We start from the raw sequence: 15,581 nt of genomic DNA on the forward strand, positions 1-15,581 counted from the left end.
TTTGGCCTCCACATTTTAACTAGACATTGGACAGCAATAAGTAGTATATACAAGATAGTCAAGTTCCTTTACCTCCTAAATGAAAACTCTCGGCATGCAAATAAGAAATGCGTAAGTGCAACAGACTTGGCAGAGGAGTGTGCAGGAGTGCTTGGGGTTTTCTTTACATCACTCCTGCACCTCCTTCCACTTCACCTCCTTCTCTTCACACCAATCAATTCCTGAGATAAGGCTGAATTGTAAACTAGGAGAGATGTAGCTGAAGGTACTCCTATGTGCAAAATAACCAGTGACCTTTCTCCTACATGAAGTGTCAGATGAAAAACAATTTTCTATGCTAGGTCACTTTCTATTGCGCTTTCAGATGCCAACAAACATTTTGCAACAGGTTTTCTCACAGTGAGGACACTTGTGGGAGATTCTCTTTGGTATGAATGGTCAGATGTCATGAAAGATGTCTCTGTCTGCAAAAGGTGTTCCTCAGTGGTGACATTCAACAAGTCACTTCCCAAGAGAAGTTCTTGGATGTTGACAGAGGTCTTCCCACTTGTGAAAGCCTTTCCCTTATCCGTTCCACTGGTAGGGTTTCTCCCACTATGCATCCTTTGATGCTGGGCGAGGGATGAGCTGCAGCTGAAGGCCTTTCCACATTCGCTGCACTCATGGGGCTTCTCCCCAGTGTGGATGGTGGCGTGTCGAATGAGGTTCGTGCTCCAGCAAAAGGATTTCCCACACTCGGCACATTCATAGGGCTTCTCTCCACTATGAATTCGCTGGTGCCTTGTGAGGCCTGACTGCCGGTTGAAGGCCTTCCCACACTCCGTACACTCGTATGGCTTGTCCCCAGTGTGGATGCTGAAGTGGCGAATGAGGTCTGCTCTATTACTAAAAGCTTTCCCACATTCTTTGCATGCGAAGGGTTTTTCTCCAGTGTGGGCTCTCTTATGCAAGATGTAAGTAGAGCAGTGAGTGAAAGCTTTTCCACACTCACTGCACACATAAGGCTTCTCGCCGGTGTGAATGCGCTGGTGCCTCTTGAGGTACGACCTGTGGTTGAAGGCCTTCCCGCACTCGAGGCACTCGAAGGGCTTCTCTCCAGTGTGGATGACATAGTGGTGAATCAGCGCTGCGCTCTCACAAAATGCTTTTCCACACTCACTGCACTCATAGGGCTTTTCCCCAGTGTGAGTCTGCTGATGCCACATGAGGTATGACCTGTGTTTGAAGACCTTCCCACACTCGAAGCACTCATAGGGGTTCTCCCCGCTGTGGATGATGTAATGTCGAATGAAACCTGGTCTATCTCGAAAAGCTTTGCCACATTCTTTGCACAGAAAAGGTTTTTCTCCGGTGTGGCTCCTGTTATGTAAGACAAAAGTGGAGCGGTGTGTGAAGGCCTTGCCACACTGCCCGCACTGATACGGCTTCTCCCCACTGTGAATGCGCTGGTGCTGCGTCAGGTGGGACTTGCGGTTGAAGGCCTTCCCACACTCCAGGCACTTGAAGGGCTTCTCCCCAGTATGGACCATATGGTGTTGAAGAAGGTATGTACTCTTGCTGAAGGTCTTCCCACACTCTGTGCATTCATATGGCTTCACTCCAGAGTGAATCCTCTCATGTCGAACAAGAAGACGTTTCTTGTTAAACACTTTCCCACATTTACTACATCTGAAGATACCGTTTCCTTCCTCAATCATGGGATCTTTACTGGACTGCAGTGATTCACGGTCATGGCCAGCATCTTCTGAGAAGTACTCCTTCTGTACAGTCCTTGAGCACAAATCCCCAGCTGAGCCTAAACCATCACGTCCAGCAGGAAGCTTCTCACTCTGACCATCTCTTCCTGCTCTCAAGAGTCCTTGTTGCACTTCTGAGGAACCAACGTGGCTCCTGGCTTGTATCAGCTGGAAGTTCCCTAAAGCACCTTGGGCTAATTCAACCTGGGGGGAGACCCCCTTACACAATGCTGGCTCATAAGTGACAAGTTCTGTGGCCTTGGTTTTTCCATTGTCACCTGAAACAAATCAACACACATCAGAACCAATTACTAACAAAAACAGAAGAGGGCTGGAGAGATGGCTCAGTGGTTAAGGTGCTTTTCTGAGAAGCCTAAGAACATAGGATTGATTCCCCAGGACCCGTGTAAAGCCAATGCACAAGGTGGAACATACATATGAAGTTTGTTTGCTAATGGCTAGAGGCCCTGGCATGCCCATTCTCTCTCTCCTCTCTCTCTCAAATAATAAAATATTTAAAAACAAGCCATGCATGGTGGCGCACGCCTTTAATCCCAGCACTCAGAAGGCAGAGGTAGGAGGATTGTCATGAGTTTGAGGCCACCCTGAGACTACACAGTGAATTCCAGGTCAGCCTGAGCTAAAGTAAGACCCTACCTTAAAAAACTAAAATAAAGTAAAATATTTAAAAACAATAACCAAAAAAAAAAAAAGAAAGAAAACAGAAAAAAAGCTGGGTGCAGTAGCACATACCTTTAATCTCAGCACTCAGGAGGCAGAGGTAAGAGGATCACCTGAAAAAAAGTGTCTCCATGCCTGTTAACCTCAGGCTTCCAATTTCTTTCCTTTTGGGTTCTTAGATTCTTGACTCTCTGAAGACTAAAACAAGAGGAAAGACTATGTGATGGGACAGAGCTCTGGTCTTCTCTAGAGAAGGCTTCACAATTCCAGATGCAGCATTTTCACAAAAGAAACTCATTATGAGCCCACAGATAGGTAAGACAGTAAGTAGGTAGGTGGATGGATAGATGGATGGACAAATGGATAGATATGACTGGAGCCAAGGGCTGGCTAAACCAGAAAGACCAATAGGCAAGTAAAGCATTAAGGTTTTGAGCAGCATCAGGTGAACCTCTGGAAAGGGGACAAGGGCCACAGACTGAGTCACATGGTCACTGAGTCAATCATTTGTGTGTATGCAATGAGGCACAACAAAACTATGCACCAGAGCTCCTGTGACCTTGCAGGGCGGATAACACTCCACGCGTGTGTTGCCACACAGGAACACCAGAAGGGTAATGATGCCTGGAGGACATGGAAGCTGTGCTTCAAACTCTTTCTGGACCACATTTTAAAGTTGCATAATATATATTCTTTTTAATAGATTTTAGTGAGTTTTGTTGGTTAATTTTCATTCCTTTTTTTGGAAAGCCGTGTTTTACTCTATTACCCAGGATGTCCTGGAGTGCTGGGATTACAGGTGCGAGCTAGCACACCCCAAACTGGTGAGCCTTTTTAGGAAATTAGTCACACTGAGGGAGGTTTTAGGAAATCATGAAGTTGATGCCACAAGAGCGAAACAAAGGGAGTACCACATGCTCAACGCTGAGTTAAGGTCTAGGGAGTTTTACAGCCAGAGCTACTCAAAGAAGCGCGTCCCGAAGCTGCAAAGGGGGTGTCACACAGAGAAAGAAGACAGGCACTCTAGTCTAGGAGATAGACAGCAGGCTGATGTTGACACCAGCACAGTAAAAAAGAGGAAGCTAGTTTTCATGATTCTGAATTAGGTAACCATAGGGATGACCATTGCCTCTCCCAGAACAGAGCTCATAAGGCAAAGTGGTACTGGCATAGATATAGGGCAAGAAGAAAAGACTTAGAAAGAAACTCACTCACCATAAAGAACTTGGTATAGGTGGAGTAGATACAGCAGCTCAGTGGCAAGAGCTAAAAACCTCCATCTGGGGAATGGGAGTAATTATACTGCATATCAAAGCTACACTGTATAAGACATCTCTCCAGCCCTCAAAATAAAAACAAAAATTTTTACAAAGGCTTGGGTGCTTGGCATGGTGGTAGACACTTGTAATCTCAGCACTTGGAGGTAAAGGCAAGAGAATCAGAAGTTTAAAACCAAACTGGGTATCATGGCTCATGCCTTTAATCCTTTAATGCAGGAAGCTAAGGTAGGAGGATTGCTGTGAGTTTGAGGTCAGCCTGGACTAGAGTGAGTTCCAGGTCAGCCTGGGATACATGAGACCTTGCCTTAGAAGACAGAGAATGAGGGAAGAAAGGAGAGAGGGAGGACAGGAAGAAAGAGAGGCAGGCAGTTCAGTAACAGAGCATTTGCCTAGCATGAAGGAAGCCCTGGTTTCAATCCACAGTAGTGCAAAAGAGGAAAGGAAGAGAGGGAAAAGAAGGGAGGAAGAGAAAAAGAGAGAGGGGAAAAGGAAAGGAACAGAGGCCAGACCTCCGCCAGCCCTGGCGTGGACTCCTACCTGGACAGTGGCTTGGGGGAAGGTCTTCCATCAGCGTACATCGCTCATGTCCATGCTCCAACGGGTACATCAGCTCAGGTGTGGGAACAGGACACCCTGCTCAAGAAGAAAAATGAGGACACATGAAATTTACTGAAAAGAGATATAGACCCCCAAATGTCATCTAAGATTTCAGGATGAGGATTGGACCTTGGAAAGAAGCTGCTCCCAGGCCACTGCCAAGGCTCTTGATTTCCCACCAGAAGTAGTTGGTAAGACCCTACTGCTGAAGACTCCACATGCCCCGTGTTTGGGCTGCAGGCCACTGAGAAATCAAGCTGGAGCTGAGCTAAAAACCTCTTCTCTGTAGACCAGCCGACAGAAAGCTGGAAAAGGATTGCTACATGCAACCCTAGGGAAGGGAGAAGTCATTAGCAGTAATAAACAATAGTGGACACTGCAAGCCTTGAGTTTGGCCAGCCAGGCCAAATGACCCACCAGGTGCATAGTGGCACATCTGTTATGGGGGAAACCAATCTCTAATTGGACTGGAGGCCTGCTCCATGGGAGGGAATACATGCCTGATACTGAAAACCTAGTCAAAACCCTATGACAAAACAAACAAAATTTTTAAAAAAGTCTATGGCAGAAGAGGTCACAAGACCTAGAGGTGCAATGCCTGCTGGTGTCTGGCTAGATGCATATATTGTGCCCACCAAACTACTCAGTAAACACTTTTCTTAATGCTCATACCCATATATTCATGCTACTCTCACTGGCTGGAGAAGCTTCTCTAGCAGATGAGGGTAACCACTGCGATGACTCAAAAGGTACCACAGTGCTGAGAAGAAGTGACAGAGGAGTGCTCAGCACTGAGACATCTCTATCATGTCTTCCAAGGCTTGGGCATCCATTGCTGAAGAGGTGGCAGAAAGAATATAAGAGCCAAAGGAAGGGTAGGACTCCTTACAATGCACTCTTCCAGACACAAAATGGCCTGGAGATCCATGACCTTGCAGTGTCCGACACTACCTACACAAGACCATTACAAGAGAAGGAAAAGATGATAACATCAAAATAAAAAGAGAGACTGGGGAGGTAATATGATGGAGAATGGAATTTCAAAGGGGAAAGTATTAGGGGGAGGAGGGAATTACCATGGGATTTTTTTTATAATCATGGAAAATGTTAATAAAAATTTAAAAATAAAAAAATTGTAAAAAGAGAGACTGGCTGAGAGAGAGAGGGGATATGATGGAGAGTGGAGTTGTGAAAAGGAAAGTGAGGAAGGAAAGGGAATTATCATGCTTTATTGTCTATAATAATGGAAGTTGTCAATAATAAAAAATAAAAATAAAGCCAGGCTTGGTGACACACGTCTTTAATCCCAGCACTCAGGAGGCAGAGGTAGGAGGATTGCCGTGAGTTCGAGTCCAGGTCAGCCTGGGCTAGAGTGAAACCCTACCTCGGGAAAAAAAAAAAAAACAAACTTGCTTTTAAAAAATTACTATTATTCATTTGAGAGAGAAAGAATGAGAATGGTAGTGCCAAAGTGCTCTGCCTCTGCAAACAAACCCCAGATACATGTGCACTTTGTGCATCTGGGTTTACATGGGTCTGGGGAACTGAACCTGGTCCATCAGGCTTTGCAAGCAAGTAAGTGTCATTAACCACTGAGCCATTTCTCCAGCACCCCAACCCCAGTCCCCAAAAGCCATTCTTAATATATAGTGAAATGAACAGATGCACAAAGAAGCCAGAATATAACAGGCAAGTAACTTTGTGAGTTCTGTGCCTCTGAGATCTGCAAAGCACATTATTTCCTCCTACTACTGCCAGAGACGACAAACATGCCATTTCAGGATCACGAGGAATCGAGCGCTGAAGAGCTGCTTGACACAGTTCAGCCCAGCTGTCTCTTCCTTGAAGTCTGATGTGGCCCCTCCATAGAAAAATCCTTGGCTCTCTACGCTACAGAAATATGTGGTTTTTCTGTATAATGTTTGTCTTTCTCTGTCTTTCACTTGGTATCCCAATCTCTAAGTTTACTTTTCCAGTAAAAATTGGTGTTGGTGAAGGGTTGGTCAATGTATCTGAAAGAGGCTCTGGCATAGAATTGGAAAAACAAGAAAATGGGTCAGAGATAATTGTTTTCCTTAAAGGTCTTAAATAGAAAGAGAAAAATAAAAAAATAGAAACAGAAAAGGAGGCAGAGAGAAAAAGATAAGAAAACTCAGCTGCCTTCAGCATTAGCCTGTCAGCTTGCACCAGAACTTGACTTCGAGTCGTTATTTCACCGCTCCCTTTCACACCTCTCTTCGGGAACCCTCCTTCAAGCCAGGACTAGACCCCAAGATACTACCTTCTCCATCCATATTACCCTGGGACCAAACAGATACAGGAGTAACAGTCAGGAAGAAATGAGTTCAGGAAATGAATGAAGCAGTGGGAAGGAAGGAGGATGGGCTCAGAGACCTTCTTAACTAGTCAGGCCTGGAACCAGAGAGAGACCTGGAATGAACGAGGCAGATGAAGCAGTAAGACTTACCCAAAGAGACCAGGAGCCCACAGTTTTCCATCATTACCTCCTGATACAGGGTCCTCTGAGCTGGATCCAGCTGTCCCCACTCCTCCTGGGTGAAAGTTACAGCCACATCCTCAAAGGTCACAGACACCTGAAAAGTCAACTAGAAGTATTAGTATGGACCACAGGCTTCCAGATAGACTGTATGTGATCTGCTCAAAAAAGTACAGAGGGGGGCTGGAGACATGGCTTGGCAGTTAAGGCCCTTGTCTATGAAGCCTAAGCACCCGGGTTTGATTCCCCACTACCCACATAAGCCAGATGCACAGTGGTGTTCGCTTTCAGTGGCTAGAGGCCCTAGAGTACCCATTCTTTCTCTCGCAAATAAAAAATAAATAATTTTAAGCCGGGCATGGTGGCACACACCTTTAATCCCAGCACTTGGGAGGCAGAGGTAGGAGGATCGCCGTAAGTTCGAGGTCACCCTGAGACTACATAGTGAATTCCAGGTCAGCCTGAGCAAGAGTGAGACCCTACCTTGATAACAAAACAAACAAAAAGAAAAAATTTAAAGGTCTGGGAGGGAAGGGGCAGAAACAATGGCTGAGCAGTTAAGGCACTTGCCTGCAAAGCCTAAAATACCAGGGTTCAATTCCCCAGTACCCATGTAAAGCAAGATGTACAGGGACACACGAATCTGGAGTTCATTTGCAGCAAATGGAGGCCCGAATGCACCCATTCTCTCTGCAAATAAAAAAAATAAGTAGGTACAGAAGGACGAAAGCCAGAATATTACACACAGCATCCTAACAGCCATGCTGATGGCTCCAGGAAGATGGAGATGCTGTTGGAGGCATGTTAGTATTGTAAAGAGAGAAACCTCCTATGCAGGAGCTATTAGAGAATAAGAGACATTGAAACAACTTGCAGGCTGTGATATATGGGCAGTTACGCTCTAGGAAATCAAAGGAAGAAATAATGACAATGATAATGGTAATGACACCAGTAATGTGCAGACCAGTGATCCTGAGCACCACTGATTTAAGGAACTACCTGCCCACACTGACAACTTCACATTTGGTGAAGTCCCCAGTTCTGAAGTCAGACCCCTGGAGTCTGGATGCGAGCATCGGAAACTAACAGCAGTAGTGCTTTAAGTCAAATCAAAACAGTAATTCCCACCAACCACAGCCAGGAGAGAGAGAGAGAGAGAAGAAGAGGAAGGGAGAAAGGAAGGGAAAGAGGAGGAGAGAGGGAGGGAGAGGAAGGACAGAAAGAAAGCCGTAAGGCCAAAAACATTCCATGCTGGATGGGATTAGTTTTGTGATTTCTTCCACAGCCTCTAAGGTGAACACCATCAACAAGCACCTCCTCGGCATGTCAGTGAATGAATCTAGAGGAGCTTAACAAATACACCTACAGTTTGTGTGTGCGTGTGTGTGTGCTTCATATCTCAGGAGAAGTCAGACAGGGTCTCATGTAGCCCAGGACGACCCTGAACTCCTGATCCTCTTTCTTGTCTCCACTCCCAAAAGCAAGGATTAATCTTGTGCTTAAGCCTGGGCTAAAGAAATGACATTTGAGTAGAACCAAAAGGTTCTGAAGGATGGTCTTGCAGCGATCTGTGGATGGCATGAGGCAGAGGTGAAGGCTGGAAAAGTGAGAGACAACTTTGAATAGTCCTATTAGTGTATGTCAGGAGCAGAGGGCCAAGGAAGAAGGGAAGGAAACAAGATCGTAAATGGGCAGATAAGGTGCAAGCTCATGGCCCATAGCTCAGTTTGGATGATGGGTGTGAAGAGAGTTGTTCCCACTGTGTGAAAATTAATGAGCATCCTAGAACCTGCCTGCTGAGGTATTATGTATGGCTGTCTATGGCTGGTCCTACTTGAAAAGCAGGGACCCCCCAAAAGGAAAACGGCCTGCTTGGGAATCAGTGTAGTGGTCAAAGACACTTACTTGCAAAGCCCTCTCCGCCAGTTTCAGCTGCCCAGTACCCATGTCAAGCCAGGCACACAAGGTGACCCACGTGTCTGGAGTTTGTTTGCATACCTGATGCCTGTCTCTTTCTCTAGCAAATAAATAAATAAATAACAGGAAATGTTTCCGGCGTTGTCTTTTTCTGTCTGGATTGTCAGTTAGTAGCGATACGCATGATTTACAACAGGATAAATTAATTCCAAGTGTGTTTAGTACAGAAAAGGGTGCAAGTGGTTAGACACTATGCCTCAAAATCCTACCTTTTAAAAACATGTATTTGTTATAGAGAGAGGAGGAGAATGATGGGAGAGCACACCATAGCCTCCAGCCACTGCAAACCAACTCCAGACACATGCACCACCATGTGCATCTGTTTTACATGGGTTCTGGGGAATCTAACCTGGGTCCTTAGGCTTTGCAGACAAGGGCCTTAGCCACTAGACCATCTCACAACCTTATTTTCACAGTCCGGCCGCAATTGTCCGTCGGTATAATTACCCTCTCCGGTAGTTTACACTGGGGTTAAGTCCCGTCGCCAGCCAGCTCCACTTTTCCTAAACAAACACCAGCGCCAAGGCGCCCGCGGTGACTTTCTGGGCTCTCCAGGCACGCGACGAAACAGCCAGGCCAAGCCCCGTCCACTCACCCGCGCGGGGTGCACGGGCGCCGTCGCCGTCCGGGGACCCCGCGGGCTCGGCCGCCCTCCGGCGCCTCTCCGCGCGGCCGGGGCAGGAGGGCTCGCGGCGGCGTTCATCGCGCCGAGCCCCGGGTTCGCCGCACCGGGCTCCCTTCAGAGAAGACGCCCCGGAGCCCGCCAAGGAACGCCGCCGCCCATCCTTCGACTAGTCGCGCCAAAGTGACGTCACAAGCGACGGCCGACGTCCCGCCGCCCACCGCGCTCTCATTGGCTAAGCGCGCCGCAGAGCGTGAGCGCGGTGCCTTCTGCTGAAGGTAGTTCTTGCTCTCCGCTGACAACCCGGGGAGGAGTGACTGCTCTGCTGAGCTGATGTTTCCAGGCCATGACTTGTGGCTTAGACTTAACTTCTTTTTTAAGTTTTTTATTTAGTAATTATTTTTGAGATGATAGATGGATAAATAAATGATAGACAGATGATAGATTAGACGGACAGACAGACAGACAGACAGACAGACAGACAGACAGATAGATAGATAGATAGATAGATAGATAGATAGATAGATAGATAGATAGAGGGCCTCTAGTCACTGCAGACGAACTCCAGACACGTGCCACCTTGTGCATCTGGCTTACATGAATCCTGGGGGATGGAACCTGAGTCCTTAGGCCTCAGACAGGCAAGTGCCCTAACCACTAAGTCCTGTCTCCAGCCCTAAACTTTTTTGTTTTATGTTTGTTTTTCTTTCCGGGTAGGGTTTCACTCTAGCCCAGGCTGACCTGGAATTCACTATGTAACTTTTTTATTGTTGAGACAGGGTCTCTTGCTAAGTTGCTCAGGCACACCTCGAACTTGCCATCCTCCTGCTTCAGCCTCCTAAATAGCTGAGATTACAGGTGTGGGCCACTGGATCTGGCTTAAATATCCTCCTCGTTATAGTGGACACAACTCGGGTGGAGCCACGGGCAGAGCGAGACTGTCCGTCTGACGAAAACTGAAGACTCAGGAGTCGGGACGAGAGTGAAAGGACTCAAAGCTGAGTGTTTCCCTATGGCCCTGGCTTCCTGTATGAGCTCTCTGGATCCATTTATAGGGCAAACAGGTTAAAGATATGCCAAACGCCAAAAGCTGGAGTTTCAAGAGTATTGGGTCTGTTCTTTGTTTCTTTTTCTTTTCTTTTTTTTGGGGTGTGGAGTGGGGAGTGATTGAGGTAGGGTCTCACTCTAGCCTTGGTGGACCTGGAATTCACTGTATAGTGTCAGGGTGACTTCAGACTCATAGCAATCCTTGCCTCCCCAGTGCTGGAATTAAAGGTGTGCACCACATAACCCCACTGACACTAACCTTTTGTTTTGGAAAGAGTCTCATGTATCCCAAGCCCAAGCTGGCCTTGAAGTCTAGACTATCCTTTTGTCTCAGTATCATGATTTCTATGATTACATTCATTCTCTACCACATCTGGCCCATAGGACCATCCTATCTGCTGACCCTACATGCTATCAACCATGATTTGGAAATGTTCTATAGAAAAATCCAGAAGCAAACAATTCATCAATCTGATTGCATGATATTATCAAAACATAGGTTCATCTAGCTTTCTCCTGCTCTAGCCTACCAAGGACATGGCTCACTCCCCACTCCCAGCACAATCCAGGAGCTCCAGTAGCTAAAAACAGCCCCAAATTAGAAGCAGTGGTGACATTGGCAATTCAGATATTGCAGTTGTTGCTGGACAAAAATCTGACAGAAGATGGTGGCATAGGAACCACACCAAAGCAGCTTAGAGAAGAAAAAGCCAACAAACAAACAAACAAAAACCAGCAAAATACACGTTTTTACTAAAAAGTGAAGTGTATAAGAAATTAAACGGGCAGCAGAGAAGCAAGAGAGATCCAGAGCATCCAGAGGCCACAGGCGGGCAGAAGCGGCTCCAGCAGGGGCGGCGCCAGGTCCACAGGGCCACAGCGGCCAGGCTCAGCTTGAGCTTCAGGAAAAGCCAGGTGAGGGGATTTTCCACTCCCACTGGAGCACATCCCAAACTCTAGAAATGTGAAGGGAGAATAGCAGTGAAAATCGGAGGAGCAGATCACCAGGAAGAGGATCACATAGACCAGTGAGAGAACTAGAACCACCTTCGACAGCCTCCCCTCCCCCACTGCCAGTGCCCAGCTCCAGTGAACAGAGCAGTGGTCCAGAAACCCAGCCAGCCTACTTGAACCCACAGTGCACCAAAGAGGGACCCAAGCAGAAGCATAGCATAACTGAGACAAAAATCATCTCAAAAGGTTACTGGGATTACAACAGGTCAGTACCCGCCTAATAAACCTGCTGGACTGAAAGTGCTAATTGCACCTTCCATATCAGGATAAATTATAGGTTAAATCTGATGGATAGATTTACCATTCTTAAATAAGCTATATTTTGGGCTTGTTGTTTGTTGCTTCTTGATTTATAGTGGCTTCGTCTCCTCTTCTGTTATACATTAGGGAAGGGTCTCACTTAGGCACAAATTGGCTTGGAACACTCAACAGACCAAAAATCTTAACCTCCTTGTTGATAGAGTATCTGGTTGTCATAATACCTACTCTTGCATAAATAGTCTGTACTGTTTTTCATTGAATGTATACATTGTTTAGTTAAATTTTAGAATCTGCCTGTATTTTGTTCCACTCAGCCTACTTGAATACTCTCATAGCAGACAAACTCAACACCTAGGTTCACTTTTGTTGTTACTCTGAGAGTCTTAAGAGCCACACCTAGCACCTTAAGCTCCTACCCTGAAGATATATAACATCAGATTGATTGATACATTCAATACCCAGCTAACTAGAAAATCCAAGCATTAAATTAATCCAAGATGCAAAAATATATACATTATAACACAAGAAACACCAAAAATCAAGACAATATAAATCCACCAAAAAGTATTAATGCATCAGAAATGATGTCCAGTGAGAACAACTTAGAGAAAATGCCAGAGAAAGATTTCAAAAGAATGATTTATAAATATGTTAAAAGAAGTCAAAGAATAAACCAAAGGAATGAAAGAGGAAATCAAAGGAATGAAAGAAGATACAGGACACCAATTTAATGAAATAATGAGGTCCATACAAGACATAAATAAGGAAATAGAAATAATAAAGTAAAACCAGTCAGAATTACTAGCAATGAAGAACATAGTTAATGAAATTAAAAAACTGTAGAAAATCTCACCAGTAAAATGGATAAAGGAGAAGACAGAATATCTAAGCTGGAAAACCAGGTGACAGATCTAATACAGTCCAACAAAGAGAAAGACAAACTAATAGAAAAGCATGAATAGGAATTTCAAGGTATTTGGGACACTATGAAAAGATCAAACGTAAGAATTCAGGGTATAGTAGAAGGAGAAGAATTTCACTCCAAAGGCATAGTATGCATCTTCAACAAAATCATAGAAGAAAATTTCCCCCAAACTGGCAAAGAGGTGCCAATGCGGATACAGGAATTCTTTAGAACATCAGCCAGACAAAACCTGGAAAGAACCTCTCCTCACCATATTTTAATCAAACACACAAACCAAACAAAAAATATTGAAAGCAGTTAGAGAGAAAAATCAAGTTACCTACAAAGGCAAGCCCATCAGGATTACAGCAGATTATTCAATACAAACTTTAAAAGCCAGAAGGACTTGGAATGATGTATTCCAAGTTCTGAAAGATAACAACTGTCAACCAAGGTTACTTTATCCTGTAAAGCTATCCATTCAAATAGAAGGAGAAATAAGGACATTTCATGACAAAAGCAGGCTAAAGGAGTACTTGAAGACAAAACCAGCTCTACAGAAAATACTTGAAAGAACCCCCCATGCTGAAGAGAGAGAAAAACACACATATAAGGGACCTGGAAAAAAACAACAATATTCAAATACTAGTTAACACAAGAGAGCAAAGGTAAAACCATAAGAACTACAAAAAAATGGCAAAAATAAATATACACCTTTCAATAATATCTCTTAACATCAATGGCCCCAATAACCCGACAAAAGACATAGATTTCCAGACTGGGTTAAAAAGCAGGATCCTTCAATTTGTTGTCTCCAAGAAACTCACCTTTCTACAAAGGATGGACACTATCTTAGGGTGAACAGCTGGAAAACGGTGTTTCAAGCAAATGGGCCTAGAAAACAAGCAGGGGTTGCTATCCTAATATCTGACAAGGTAGACTTCAGTCCAACATTAGTTAAGAAACATAAGGAAGGTCACTTTATATTGATTAAAGGCACACTCCAACAGGAGGACATTACAATCCTAAACAGTCCAACAAAGATTGTTCCCTTTACATTTTTCTGGCCCGATTGTTTGGGATTTACATCCCCATTCTACACAAAAATTAGTCCCCTCAGGGCTGGAGAGATGGCTTAATGGTTAAGCACTTGCCTGTGAAACCTGAGGACCCGGGTTCAAGGCTTGATTCCCCAGGACCCACGTTAGCCAGATGCACAAGGTGCATGCATCTGGAGTTCATTTTCAGTGGCTGGAGGCCCTGACATGCCCATTCTCTTTCTCTCTCTCCCTCTCCCTCTCTCTCTCTCTCTCTCTCTCTCTCTCTCTCTCTCCCTCCCTCCCTCCCTCCCTCTTTCTCTCTCTGTCACTCTCAAATAAAAATAAAAATAAAAATAAAAATAAATGAACAAAAACTAGTCCCCTCAGTACAGCAACGACTGTCCATGTATCGACCCATGGGGCACAGGTAATAAGTGTGTGTCAGTAAACTGAGGCTTCTAATGGGAATTTGGCCCTTTGGTAGTCCCAAATAGAAGGCCAGAGGTCTACAAGGTCTACCTGAAAGTAAGGTTATTGGTTTAGGCCACTGGGAGAAAAGCTAGATAGGACCTTTCCTGTTTTTGTATCAGTTAGCCTCCAGACACCGGGAATTCACTGGCCACTTGGGGCCCACATGGGGAATCTAGGAGATAAAGTATTTGAAGAAGACAAGAAATTAAACTCACAATGGCTGATGAACTAGCTTGACTCGCAGAGGGTCAGTTGGATGTCGTTGAGCTCACCATCTTGAGTTAGAATCGTATATCTTCTGTCCGGCAAGGGTTTGATGTGGGAGTGGTAAAACCAAGTCCGGATGCCATCTACCTTGACTGCTGTTGGGGTGGTGAGGATGACAGTGTGTGGTCCTTTCCAGCGTGGACCAAGGTTTTCCTTATTGTGTCTCTTGACACAAACCAGGTCCCTAGGTTTGTGTCCGTGGGGTTTGAGAGGTGGAAACTCATAGACTTGCCTCAGGATTGGGAAGATATTATCCTGGGCTGTCTGTGGTGCCTGGATAGATTTGAGAAAATTAAATTCAGATATCTCAGCTAGCAATTCTGTTTGGAGTTTGGGAAGTAGGGGAGGTGGCCTCCCAAACATGATCTTATAGGGAGTCAAGCCATAGGTGTAGGGAGTATTCTGGGTGCAGAACAGGGCAAAGGGTAGGAGGCTAAGTACCCTCACTTTTATTTAATATAGTAATGGGTGTCTTAGCTATAGCAATAAGGCAAGAAACAAACATAAAAAGGATACAAATCGGAAAGAAATGGATCAACCTATCATTATATGCAGATGATATGATTCTGTACATAAAGGACCCTAAAGACTCTACCAGCAAACTGTTAAAGCTGATGAACACTTTTAGCAAAATAGCAGTATACAAAATAAACACACAAAAATCAGTAGCCTTTGTAGGTACTAATAACTAACATGCTGAGAATGCAATCAGGGACTCACTTCCATTCACAATTGCCTCAAAAATAAAGCACCTTGGAATAAACTGGACCAAGGAAGTGAATATTTACAATGAAAATAATAAAACAGTTAAGACAGAGGTTGCAGAAGACACTAAGAAACGGGAAGATATCCCATGTTCTTGGATTGGAAGAATCAATATTGTGAAAATGTAAATCTTACCAAAAGCAATCTACACATTTAATGCAATCCTAATCAAAATTCCAGTGGCATTTTTCATGGGAATAGAAAAAAAATTCCTAAAATTCATTTGGAAGCACAAAAATCCTCGAATATAGGGCTGAAGGGATAGATTAGCAGTGAAGGCTTTTTCCTGCAGAGCCAAAGGACACAGGTTCAATTCCCAGGACCCACATAAGCCAGATGTAAAAGATGGTGCATGCATTTGGAGTTCGTTTGCAGTGGCTGGAAGCCCTGGTGTGCCCATTCTGTCTGTCTCTCCCTCTTTC

General features: G+C 44.8%; 1 protein-coding gene across 2 annotated transcripts; it reads right to left on the reverse strand.

Moving 5' to 3' along the window:
* On the reverse strand, window positions 1–9,328 carry LOC123454717 (zinc finger protein 805-like). Of its 2 annotated transcripts, none has more exons than XM_045133687.1 (4): window positions 9,216–9,328; window positions 6,799–6,888; window positions 4,235–4,330; window positions 1–2,014 (listed from the first exon to the last, which is right to left on the reverse strand). In XM_045133687.1, the coding sequence occupies exons 3-4, from the start codon at window positions 4,302–4,304 to the stop codon at window positions 333–335; spliced, it is 1,752 nt and encodes a 583-aa protein (XP_044989622.1). In that variant the 5' UTR covers window positions 4,305–4,330; window positions 6,799–6,888; window positions 9,216–9,328; the 3' UTR covers window positions 1–332. The 2 variants fall into 2 exon arrangements, with proteins under 2 accessions (XP_044989622.1, XP_044989621.1); XM_045133686.1 differs by having other exon boundaries at window positions 6,762–6,888.
* Window positions 9,329–15,581: the final 6,253 nt, after the last annotated feature.

Source organism: Jaculus jaculus, chromosome 14 (assembly GCF_020740685.1).
Source record: "Jaculus jaculus isolate mJacJac1 chromosome 14, mJacJac1.mat.Y.cur, whole genome shotgun sequence".
NCBI classification, from domain to species: Eukaryota; Metazoa; Chordata; class Mammalia; order Rodentia; family Dipodidae; genus Jaculus; species Jaculus jaculus.

Coding starts and splice junctions, on each gene's coding strand:
- LOC123454717 (XM_045133686.1), bottom strand. CDS start 6,795: ATGATGGAAAACTGTGGGCTCCTGGTCTCTTTGG. Junction 4,331..6,761: donor TGGGCTCCTGGTCTCTTTGG/GTAAGTCTTACT, acceptor CTTCTTGAGCAG/GGTGTCCTGTTCCCACACCT. Junction 2,015..4,234: donor TCCCCCAAGCCACTGTCCAG/GTAGGAGTCCAC, acceptor GATTTGTTTCAG/GTGACAATGGAAAAACCAAG.